General features: G+C 48.5%; 1 protein-coding gene across 1 annotated transcript in view; it reads left to right on the forward strand.

Annotated features, from left to right (window-relative positions):
- Positions 1-12,513, forward strand: part of PARP1 (poly(ADP-ribose) polymerase 1) — a gene marked incomplete at both ends in the record, with an annotated part of 43,061 nt that overhangs the window by 13,464 nt on the left and 17,084 nt on the right. Inside the window, 8 exons of the mRNA XM_080699147.1 lie at positions 2,725-2,841; positions 3,477-3,653; positions 6,744-6,891; positions 8,122-8,262; positions 9,180-9,419; positions 9,596-9,664; positions 9,922-10,054; positions 11,055-11,250. Of these exons, the coding sequence (XP_080555273.1) occupies positions 2,725-2,841; positions 3,477-3,653; positions 6,744-6,891; positions 8,122-8,262; positions 9,180-9,419; positions 9,596-9,664; positions 9,922-10,054; positions 11,055-11,250 (1,221 nt within the window). The remainder of the gene's footprint in view (positions 1-2,724; positions 2,842-3,476; positions 3,654-6,743; positions 6,892-8,121; positions 8,263-9,179; positions 9,420-9,595; positions 9,665-9,921; positions 10,055-11,054; positions 11,251-12,513) is intronic.

Consider the following 12,513-nt stretch of genomic DNA (forward strand, 5'->3'; position numbering starts at 1 on the left):
GGGTGGAACCCAGGGGGCTTTCTACCTCCAGGCTATACTCCCAGACCTATTTTTTAGACTTTATTTGGAAACAGGGTCTCACTATGTTCCGAGAGCCTCACTAAGTAGCTGAGGCTGGCTTCGAACCTGTGCAATCCTCCTGTCTCAGCCTACCAAGTGCAGGGATTACAAGCGTGCGCCACCACGCCTGGCCAAAGTAATGGTTTAAAGAAAAGGTTTTTCCACATTTTTAAAAATAAAGTCTCACCTAGTGTGGTGGCACATGCTTATAATCCCAGAATTTGGGAGGCTGAGACAGGAGGATGGTGGTTCGCAAACAGCCTCAGCTACTTAGACCCTTTGCAACTCATTGAGACCCTGTTTCAAAATAAAGAATAAAAAATAGGGCTGGGGAGCTGGGTGTGGTGGTGCACACTTGTAATCCCAGCATTTGGGAGGCTGACACCGGAGGATTGCAGTTTGTGGACAGCCTCAGCTACTTAGCAAAGTCCTTTGTAACTCAATAAGACCCTCTTTCAAAAATAAAAAGACAGCCAGTTGTCGTGGTGCACGCTTGTAATCCCTGCGCTTGGGAGGCTGAGACAGGACGATCGCACAGGTTCAAAGCCAGCCTTAGCTACTTAGTGAGGCTCTCAGCAACTTAGAGAGACCTTGTTTCCAAATAAAATATAAAATAGGTCTGGGAGTATAGCCCGGAGGTAGAAAGCCTCTGGGTTCCACCCCCAGTGCCACCAAAATAAGTAAATAAAATAAAAATAGAAAAGACTAGCTGGAGCCGGCATGGTGGTGCACGCTTGTAATCCCAGCATTCGGGAGGCTGAGACCAGAGGATCACGGTTTGCGGACAGCCTCAGCTACTTAGTGAGGCCCTCTGCAATTCAGTGAGACCCGGTTTCAAAATGAATAAAAAATAGGGCAGGGGGTGTAGCTTGGAGGTCTGATATCCCTGGGTTCCATCCCCAGACCGGCAAAAAAAAGAGACTATCTGGGTGTGGTGGCGCATGCTTGTAATTGCAGCGCTTGGGAGGCTGAGACAGGAGGATCACACAGGTTTGAAGCCAGCCTCAGCTAATTAGCTCTCAGCAACTTAGTGAGACCCTATTTCCAAATAAAGTATTAAATAGGTCCTGGAGTATAGCCCAGAGATAGAAAAGCCCCCTGGGTTCCACCCCCAGTACCACCAAAAAATAATTTTTTTTAATTAAAAAAAATAAAAAGACTAAAAAAATAGGGCTGGGGGTATAGCTTGGAGGTAGAATGCTCTTGGATTCCATCCCTAGTACTCGGGGGGGGGGGATGAAAAATAGGACTCAGGTGTAGCTTGGAGGTAGAATGCCTCTGGGTTCCATCCCCAATACCACAAAAAAAAATAAATAAAAGTCTTATTTATTTATTTTTTTGGGGGTAATGGGGATGAAACCCAGGGTTGTTCTACCTCCGGGCTATACCCCCAGCCCTATTTTTTATTCTTTATTTTGAAACAGGGTCTCTGAGTTACAAAGGGCCTCATTAAGTAGTAACTGAGGCTGTCCTCGAACCGTGATCCTCCTGTATCAGCCTCCCAAATGCCGGGATCACACGTGTGCGCCACCATGCCTGGCTAAATAAAAGTCTCATTTAAACAAAGGAATTGGTGGTGGGATTGGGGGGCAATGAAAGAAAAAACTACCTATGAAATCAATAGTTGTTGACCAGAGAGATTCCTCACTGGGTTGAAGCAAAGTAAAAGTCATTAAACAGAAAATGCTGAGTGTTTGGGGAATTAAGAGAGAACAGCCAATCTCTTCCTGGAAGGATACTTTCAGGAGCCATCTGCTTGGGTCTTTTGTATGAATATTCAGAGTTTGCTGGCATACAAAAATTAGAAGCAATTTCTGATTTGGTTTCAGTTGCATACTCAGAATCACAAATGTGGTTGTGTAATCAGGAGGTGAGACAAGAAGATCAGGTTCCAAGCCAGCATGGGCAACTTAGCAAGACCCTATTTCAGAATTAAAAAAAAAAAAAAGGAGCCGGGTGTGGTGGCACACATGTGTAATCCCAGCCTTTGGGAGGCTGAGACAGGAGGATTGCAGTTCAGACCAGCCTCCGCTACTCCCTTTACAGTTCAGTGAGACCCTGTTTCTAAATAAAGAATAAAAGACAGGGCTGGGGATGTAGCTCGGAAGTAGAATGCCCCTGGGTTCCATCCCCAGTACTGCAAAAAAAATAAAAAGGGCCCTGTTTCAAAATAAAAAAATTAAAAGGGCCAGTAGCTCAGTGATAGAGTGCTCCAGTAATCATGCGCGCGCGCACACACACACACTTTCCAGAAGCACTTAAATTCAGCATGAATGCAGTTCTCTATTAAGGCAGTTGTTTGGGGTCGTCCCTCAGTGTGTGAACAGCCATACTTAGCTTCCTTTGGTTGCTAGATGTTGGGCAAGGTAAATGTGAGCCCTGGATCCAGAGCTTCCAGGCCCTAACCTGTATTTCTTGGAATTGGTTTCTGAAAAGTTGATCCCAGGGCCTCTGGGGCCTTGGCTTCAGGCTTCCCCACACTCCTAAATATTCCCCACCTTCCAGAGTGTTCTCTGAGAGGCGGCGCTCCAGTTTCAATTGACATCCACAGGAGCGTGACTGCAATAGCAGTTTGAGTCACGAGTCCACGGTTGGAGGCAGCAAGGCCAGTCACGGTTCTCTCTATGAAGAGAGCTGGTCTCAGCTGAGGGGTCTGGTCCACAGGCTCAGAACGACTTGATCTGGAACATCAAGGACGAGCTAAAGAAAGTGTGTTCAACAAATGACCTGAAGGAGCTGCTCATCTTCAACAAGCAGCAAGTGCCTTCTGGAGAGTCGGCGGTGAGCTGCCCTTGTTGAGTAGGACATGCGTGAGAGGCCCTTCCTCCATTTGAACACCTGCTAGTGCTCACTGCAGCAACACTTCCATAGTAATGTTACATGGTCAGCACTGCCCTGGGCCACACCATTCCCCAGGCCCTCCCAGATGTTCCCACGTGTCCAGTCTTGCTTTGGGATTTTGGTGAGGACTAAGCTGGGGCAGGTATTTGCCTTCTGTGTTCATTTCATATGCTTGGACCTGAAGGTCTCTCTGCTGCCCTCTGCCAAATTCCCTGGGGCTGCCACGCCTGCAGAGAAAGCAGAGCGACCCCACGAGGTGGCACGCCCACCACCGCTGTGCCTGTCATGGCTTCCCTGGTGTTGACCTGCTCTGGAGCCAATCTTGGGGCCACGTTCTATGCAGTACCAGTGGGTGTTTTGGGCTCTGCCCCCAATACCACCCTCTTTCTGAGTCCCTGCTTCACATGGAGATAAGTAGGAGAAGTTGCACCCCACTCTGCAGCAGCTGCCAGGGGTGATTGTGGCGCCCAGGACAGCCTCTTGTCTGTGAGTGAGTAAGGTGGTCTCTTGCTTGTTCCCAACCATCCTCTCCTGGAGTCCCTTATTTCTTCTCTGACATGTCTCACTGGCTTCAGATCTTGGACCGAGTTGCTGATGGCATGGCGTTCGGGGCCCTCCTTCCCTGCGAGGAGTGCTCAGGCCAGCTGGTCTTCAGGAGCGATGCTTATTACTGTACCGGGGATGTTACTGCCTGGACCAAGTGCATGGTCAAGACACAGACACCCAATCGGAAGGAATGGGTAACCCCAAAGGTAAGAGTTAGGGAGTATCAGAACACAGTTTTTAAAAAAATGTATTAGAGCCAGGCGTGGTGGCGTATGCCTGTAATCCCAGTACTTGGGACACCGACAGAAGGATTGCAGGTTCGTAGCCAGCCTCGGCTACTTAGTGAGGCCTCCTGCATCTTAGTGAGACCCTGTTTCAGAATAAAGAAAATAGGACTGGAGCCGGGCGTGGTGGCACACGCTTGTAATCCCTGCGCTTGGGAGGCTGAGATGGGGATCGCACAGGTTTGAAGCCAGCCTCAGCTACTTAGTGAGGCTCTCAGCAACTTAGTGAGACCCTGTTTCCAAATAAAATATAAAATAGGTCTGGGAGTATAGTCCGGAGGTAGAAAGCCTCTGAGTTCCACCCCCAGTACCACCAAAAAAAAAAAAATAGGCCTGGAGATGTAGCTTGGAAGTCGACTGCCCCTGGATTTGAACCCTAGTACCAAAAAAATGTATTGATTCCATACATTTGTGAACTAGACAGTTGTAGAACCAAAGCACCTTGAATTATTAAAATTAGGGTTTGTTCAGATAGTATAAAATCTTGCCTGGAAACTGTGCATGGTGGCTCATGCTTGTAATCCCAGTAGTTGGAAGGCTGAAATAAGAGGATAGCAGGTTTGAGGCCAGCCTCAGCAACTTCACAAGATTGTCAGCAACCTATCAAGACCCTGATTGAAAATAAATAGGGCTGGGGGGTATAGCTCAGAGGTATTTATCAAGTGCCAGACACGATTCTAATCACAAAAAATATGTTTGATGTGAATAAACAGAAAGTAATTGCTGTTCTTAGATGATTTGAGACTTTTCCTGTCCTTCTCTTAATGCTAGAGGAAGAATTTTGTGTCCAGAGCTCCAAATTACTCATACAGAGTTTACTTCCTTTATTTAAAATAGAACTGCAGCTGGGCGTGGTGGCGCATGCTTGTAATCCCAGCATTCGGGAGGCTGAGAACAGAGTATCACGGTTTGCGGACAGCCTCAGCTACTTAGTGAGGCCCTCTGCAACTAGTGAGACCCTGTTTCAAAATGAAGAATAAAAAAAGAACTGCACATTGGATTCTCACATACCCAAGATACAGAAAACTTTGTTTGGGAGCCCCCTTTTTGGGAGCTGTACCAGTGGGGATCCATGGTGTCTTTGGGGGTGGCTGCTGGCTGAGACTCAGCAGGAGCTGGTCCCAGGAACTGCCTGGGGCTGTCAGCGCTCTACCACTCATGGGTCACCTGGTCCCTGTGTGCTCCCTGCGCCTGCGTGTCGAGCATTTGAAACTGTTACTTCAGCACCGCTTACCCCCCTACCCCAAAACTTAATTCCGGCTCCTTGTTTTGTTGTGATGCTGGGGATCAAACAGCCCAGTGTCTCTTCATCACTGAGCTTCACCTCCAGCCCTGGAAGTCCATTTGCGACTGGCCCTTGCTCACTTGCTCCCTGCCTCCTCTGTTCACTACTATAATTGCTCTCCTCCCCAGTCTTTTGGGGACGCTTTTACCCAAGTGATCACTGTAAAATAGATCTAACCCTGGTACTTCCCCATCCTTAAAATCTTACAGTGATTCCTCAACTTGCCCAGTTTTTCGGATACATAAGCCTTACAGACACTCATGTAGTATTTGTCTTCTTTTTGTTGTAGTGGAGAAAATATTAAGGTGACAGTAGGCAAAGTGGAGTGTCTTACTTGCGGTGCCAGTCATAAGCATCTGTGTACATTTCTGCGTGCCCGTGCAAAACCCTTTTTCGGTCTGCCAGCACTTGCTTTCAGTGTGGCTTTGGGCTCAATGACTTGCTCCCAGGTGCTTGTCTGACAGACTCAGAGTCCGCTTCTCAGCGTTCCCTGCCCTCTGATCTGGCCTGTGGGCTTTCTGCAGCCCCTGTTTGTGCCTCCCTTCTCCCATACCACACACACTCCCTTCCCACGCCAGTCTCTCATTTACACTTGTAGGGAACTCCTAGGATTTTGTGCAGGCCGAGGTGTTAGTTACCCCGATGCCTGGACCTCTGAAGTTCCCTGCTTTTTTGGCTTCTAGCAGTGACTGCTTGGAAGAGCCCTCCCAGGGTCCCCGGCCCCCATCACCTTGATTTGTCAAGAGCTTGGCTTCTGAGCCAGGTGTGATGGGGAATGCTTGTAATCCCAGCATTAGGGAGGCTGAGACAGGAGGATCTCGGTTCGCAGACAGCCTCAGCTACTTAGTGAGGCCCTTTGCAACTCAGTGAGACCTGGTTTAAAAATAAAAATTAAAAAAAAAAAAAAAAAGGCTGAAGGTAGAATACCTCTGGGTTCCATCCCCAATACCCCCTCAAAAAAAAAAAGAACTTGTCTCCTGTGTTAGTTTGCCTTCCTCAGTCTGACTCTCAGTCCACCCTGAGCTGCCTTCTTGGGGGTAGCATTATCTTTGTAACCTCCCTGGGACATGCAGCATTTTTTAGGTCTAGTTACTCAGTGTGTACGAGAAGCCACCCAGTGCTGACGTGGACATAGCTGGAGAGGGCTGTTTTTGATTGAAGATTTAGGAGTTGTGGTCTCTGGCCAGAATTCTTACATTTGCCATTTATTGAGTGACTGTCTAGAGCAAGGCCCATTGTAAATCACCTGGGGTGAAGCATGAACCGTGGCAATAGAAGAATTCATAGTGAAGGCTGGGTCACTGTATCTGTTTCCTTCTAAGGAGGAAAGGGACTTGTCCTGATTTCCTTTTGGGTAATAAATCTGTTGCCTAGTGTGTATGGTCTTGGAGGCCCAGAGAGGTTGACCAGAGGGGTGCATCCACAGTCAGGTCAGGGAGGTGCACAGGTGTCCTGGTAGCAGTTCCCTGGCCTGTCAACTGATTTTCACCTCCAAAGGAAAAGCAGACAGGATACAGACCTATTCTAGAGGAGTACTGGGAATAAGTACTATAGCAACAATAATATGGTCTTTCAACCCAGTAGTTACCTATTTTCCTATTTTAGGTTCTTTATTGTGAGGAGAATAAAAGACTGTTTAATTTGCACACGCCACATCCCCTTTGGTCTATTGGGTGGTTATTTCAATAGATAGCAGGTTTCTTAAAACTAAAATTTATGTTCTTTAGGAATTCCGGGAAATTTCCTACCTCAAGAAATTGAAGGTCAAAAAACAGGACCGGATATTTCCCCCTGAGACCAGCGCCCCAGAGGCGGCAGCACCACCGCCCCCTGAAACCTCAGCACCCGCTGCTGTGAACTCCTCTGCCCCAGCAGGTACAGATCCAGGGAGACCCCGGGCCGCGCCCACCGGAGCCTGCGCAAGAGGACTAGTTTGCTCCCATGCTGTGGGCATGGAGGTGGCGGAAAGGGTTTCCTTCTAGAGTATCTACTGGTCTGTGGGGATGCCTTGCCTGCTGCCCTGAGTCACCTCCACAGCCCTGGCCCCCCTCCAGCGGGTTGGCTCTGAGAACTAAACATCCTGAGAGAACAGTTGCCTTAACCTGGGAAGCTGGGCGAGGGCTCCTCAGAAAGGCCGCATAGGCTGACATCGGGGCATCCACCTGGTGCCCAGAGAAGCCTCATTCCAGGTCCCACCACCCCTCACCTGCGCCCTGCCCGCCAGTTATCCAGGACCTTGGCACTGCTGAGGTCTCTGCTGTGCACCAGCTGGGGGTGTTATTGGTCAGTATTAGTGAGATGCAACCCATGCTAAGGAAGACAATGAGACCAGTGTGTGCTTTTCTGGTGGGAGAAAGAGACCTCATCTTATTTATTCAGACACATGATGTGGTCTATAAAGGTGCAGGCTTGTTTGGTGGGTGGAGAAGAGGTTTCCATTTCTGAACACTAATCTATTAGCGACCTCCCTTCCCATCCCTGGTGGCACACATGTGGTTGGCTATCCTGAGTCCACTCTTTCCAGCCTGGGACCAGGTGCACCTGGGGGCAGGCATCCTGCCTTCTCGGAGAGGGCAGGAAGGACAGATCCCTGCAGCTTCTGCTCCAGACACCATCACCAGCTGCCTTTTTTTGCTTAGAATGACAGCTTATTTTGATGATGCCGGCCAAAGCTTTGAAACACCTGTCATGGATATGTCTGATTTTAAAATGAGGATTGCAGTTTTTTTCAATAGGAAGTGGGAGGAGAACAATCAAGTTGGGATCTCATGTGACCTACCCTCTGCTCATCCTTCTCCAGCCTCTGGCCCCTTGTCCCCAAATGCAGTGCTTATGGCTTGTCCACTGCCTCATCCTATGTGTCAAGGGTCATACGTAGGTTCTCAGGTGGCAGTTTGCCATGTGTCCTCTGCTTTCCCACTGGCACTGTGTACCAGTTTTCATGGGGCTTTTTCCCCCAAAGAATTGGGTGAAGGGGGTGCAGAGGCCACCGGGGATTCTACAGCCTGCCCTGGCTGCTTGCTGTTTGGTGTTCTGTTCTTCCTCTCTTCTGGTAGAGCGGCACTGGAGCAGGCCCAACATGATGATTCTGTTTTCCCATCCCAGATAAGCCCCTGTCCAACATGAAGATCCTGACGCTTGGCCAACTCTCCCAGAACAAGTATGAAGTGAAGGCCACAATTGAGAAACTCGGGGGCAAGCTGACAGGGATGGCCAACAGGGCCTCCCTGTGCATCAGTACTAAAAGTGAGTTCAAAGATGGACGTAGAGCCAGGTGTGGTAGAGCACACTTGTAATCCTAGTATTTGGGAGACTGAGACAGGAAGAGCACAGGTTCAGGGACAACCTCAGCAAGTAGTGAGGTATCAACCTAGTGAGACCCTGTTTCAAAATTAAAATAGGACTAGGAATGTAGCTCGGAGGTAGAAAGGATTTACAAAGCTGATTACTGCTTCTGCGTCTTGCTGTCCTGATGCGGGGTTGATGAAGTGTGTGACCCGTGTACTCATCTTCACTCGGGTTGATGAAGGGCAGCCACGCTTTGCACTTCGTGTTGCTGCTCTGCGTTTAGCCTATACTCACATGTCTCACATTCCCAGCAGCAACTCAGGACATTGCACTTTTGCACAGCAGGTGCATAGATTTGCTGCAAAAACAAAAGTTGAGGTCAAGTAGCTTTAGAAAATGCCAAGATACGTCAGGTTTTTTTTTTATAGCTTATATTTGGGGGAGGCGGTGCTAGGGCCCAAACCCCAAGTCTGGGGCAAACTAGGCAAGTGCTGTACCACTGAGCCGCCCTCAGGCCATTCTTTAGTGGGCTTGTTGTACTGGTGATCACTGTAGGTCTCCAAGGGCAGAGAATTAGTGCACAGCATTTCCTGTATGTGCTTGACTTTAGGATCCCTTTTCTATGGTGTGCCTACTAATGTCTCATTCTGTAGGGTAGTTTAGAAAAGTTCGCCCTTGGCTCATCATACCTTAGAGGGTACTGTTGCTGATGAGACAGCTCTTCAGATGCAGCATGCTCAGTGTTAGATCTGAAAGGGAGGGTAAACCAGGGTGCTGGGGCACTGACGGGCTTGGTGGTAGACTCTGGTAATTGGGAGGTTTGGTTTCAGTTTGAACTCACCATTTAGGGCTTTTTTTCCTCTGCTTTTGAACAGAGGAGATAGAAAAAATGAGTAAGAAGATGGAGGAAGTGAAGGAAGCCAACATTCCCGTTGTGTCTGAAGAGTTCCTCCAGGATGTGGCAGGCTCCACCAAGAGCCTTCGGGAGCTGTTCTCTACCCACATCTTGTCCCCCTGGGGCGCAGAGGTGAAAGCAGAGCCGGTTGAAGAAGCAGCCCCACGTGTGAAGTCTGGGGCCACGTCCAAGAGGAGCAAGGGCTCCACCAAGGAGGAAGGTGAGGCCCGAGCTGCCCTCCGGGGCCTGTCCTGCCTGCTCAGGGCCTGCTCCTCTGTGTCCCTGGAGAGGTCTGTGGAGTGCCACAGGCCCCACGCAAAGGCGCCATATTGGCAAGGGATGCACTTCCCTTCTCCCTTGGTGCTTAATGTTTACATCTCTCTGTTTCCTCCCAAGGCATCAACAAGTCTGAAAAAAGAATGAAATTAACTCTTAAAGGAGGAGCAGCTGTTGATCCTGACTCTGGTAAGCAAGTGGAGCTGGATCAGAGTGGCTGCACTTGGCCCAGGGGATGAGGAGGTGTCCCTGTGTACCTGTGGAGAACAGGGCATGCCTTGCCCTTTGGCCCTCCTCTCTGGCTCCTGGTCCTAGAGCACACGGGTCTGTGGGGTAATCTCCAAAGGTGGATGCACTTGAGAAGTCCCCAAGGCCCCAGGCCCTTCTGCCTGAGAACCTTGGCCCTTCCTGGGGACAAACCTATAGGCATTTTGCCTTTGAAATAGGTCTGGAACACTCTGCACACGTCCTGGAGAAAGGTGGGAGGGTCTTCAGTGCCACCCTTGGCCTGGTGGACATCGTGAAAGGGACCAACTCCTATTACAAGCTGCAGCTTCTGGAGGACGACAAGGAGAGCAGGTGAGCTGGGGCCAGAGGGCCACACCAGGGGTGGCCCGAGCCTCAGCCTAGTGCCCTGCCACCCACCTCGTCAAATAACTTTATTATTTGGGGGTTGCTGGGTGGAACCCAGGGCCTTACACATGCTTGGCAAATACTCTATACTGAGCTACATCTCCATCCTGAACTTACTCTTACTCTTATTATTTTTTGTAATGCTGGGGATGGAACCCAGGGGCATTCTGCCTTTGAGCTACACCACCAGCCCTATTTTTTATTTTGGAACCAACCTAGCTAAGTTGCTAGGAGCCTCTTAGTTGCTGTGGCTGGCCACAAACCGTCTCAGCCTCCTAAGTACTAGGGTTACAGACGTGTGCCACCGTTCCCAGCCTGAACTTTCTCTCTCTCTTTTTTTTTTTTTTTTTTGGTGGTGGTGCTAGGGATTGAATCCAGGGGTATTGAACCTCCAACCCAATTTTTTATTTTGAAACAGTCTTACTAAGTTACTAGAGCTGACCATGAGCCCTGATCCTCCCAAGTACTGCGATTACAAGCGTGCGCCACCATGCCTGGCTCCTGAACTTTTCTGTTTAATGTTAAACTCCCTAGTTACTAAAATGATAATGATTTGGGGGGGTACTAGAAATGGATCCCAGGGGGATTCTACCTCTGGGCTATACCTCCAGTTTTTTTTTTTTTTTTTTTTTTTTTTTAAACAGTGTCTCGCTAAGTTGCAGAGGGCCTCACCAATTGCTGATGCTGGCCATGAACCTGCAATCCTCCTATCTCATCCTCCCAAGTACTGGGATTACAAATTTGCACCACCATTCCTGTCTTGATAATGATTATTTTTCTGTGCATAAAGTTCTCCCTTGGAGCTAGGGATTTGGCTCTGTGGTGGAGCGCCTGCCTAGCATGTGCAAGGTCCTGGTCCTGTTCCTAGAACCCAAAGAAATCATGGTGTTATCTCTTACAAAGTTGAAGCTCATTATGGCCTGACACCCTCCATCCTCCCTCATAGGTACTGGATATTCAGGTCCTGGGGCCGCGTAGGCACCGTAATTGGTAGTAACAAGCTGGAGCAAATGCCATCCAAGGAGGGCGCCATTGAGCACTTTATGAAATTATATGAAGAAAAAACTGGGAATGCCTGGCACTCCAAGAACTTCACCAAGTACCCCAAAAAGTTCTACCCTCTGGAGATTGACTATGGCCAGGTAATCACTTAATGTGCCTATACAGTCTGCTCCTAGTGAAAGGAAGGATGCCTTATTCTTCTATTTTTTATTGGTACTGAGGATAGAACCCAGAGGCATTCTACTCCAAACTACATCCACAAAATGGATCAGTGGGGTAACTAGTGAATATTGCCAGATAGAGAAGAATTAACACCAATGCTTCACAAATTCTTGCCAAAAAATAGATACTGCCAGTATTACCCTGACACCAAAGACATCAAAAGAAAATTAACTACAAGGCAGATGTGGTGGTACACGCCTGCTACTAGGTACAATCCTAGTACTTGGGAAGCTGACGAAGGAGGATCACAGGTTCCAGTACAACCTCGAGATTGTAGCAAGACTCTCCTCAACCTAGTGAAACCCTGTTTCAAAATAAAAAGGCTAGAGCCAGAAGTGGTGGCACATGCTTGTAATCCCAGTACCTGGGAGGCTGAGACAAGAGGATGGCGGTTCACTGACAGCCTCAGCTACTTAGTGAGGCCCTTTGCAACTCAGTGAGACCCTGTTTCAAAATAAAGAATAAAAAGTAGGGCTGGGGGTGTAGCTAGGAGGTAGAATGCCACAGGTTACATCCCCCGGTACCACAAAAAAAAAAAAAAGGAAAAAATTGCCGGACGTGGTGGCGCACACTTGTAATCCCTGCACTTGGGAGACAGAGACAGGAGGATCGCGCAGGTTCAAAGCCAGCCGCGCGCGCTGGCTTAGGATACCCTGTTTCCAAATAAAAATGTAAAAATAGGTCTGGAAGTGTAGCCCAGAGGTAGCAGGACTTCCAGGAACCCCAGTACCACAAAAAAAAAAGGAAAAGAAAATATATATATAAAGGGCCAGCTGGGCGTGGTGGTACACACTTGTAATCTCAGCATTTGAGAGGCTGAGACATGAGGATCTGAATTTGTGGATAGCCTTAGCTATTTAGTGAGAACCTTTGCAACTTAATGAGACTCTGTTTCAAAATAAAGATAAAAAATAGGTCTAGGGGTGTAGCTCAAAGGTAGAATGCCTATAGGTAGCTAGATCCAGCAGCACATAAGGATTTAAGTAACATGCCCAAGTGCTAGGAATGCCTGTCCTACCTAGGAATTCCAGGTTGGCTCAACATATAAATATGCCATATGAATAGACTAAAGGACAGAAACCACAGGGTCATCTCAAAAGATACAGGAAAATAAAAAAAGTTCATAACCTAAAGTTTGGAGCTTAGATAAGAATAGTGGTGCTGAGCATGGTGATGCACTT

Source organism: Muscardinus avellanarius, assembly GCF_963383645.1.
Source record: "Muscardinus avellanarius genome assembly, chromosome: 7".
Taxonomy (NCBI): Eukaryota; Metazoa; Chordata; class Mammalia; order Rodentia; family Gliridae; genus Muscardinus; species Muscardinus avellanarius.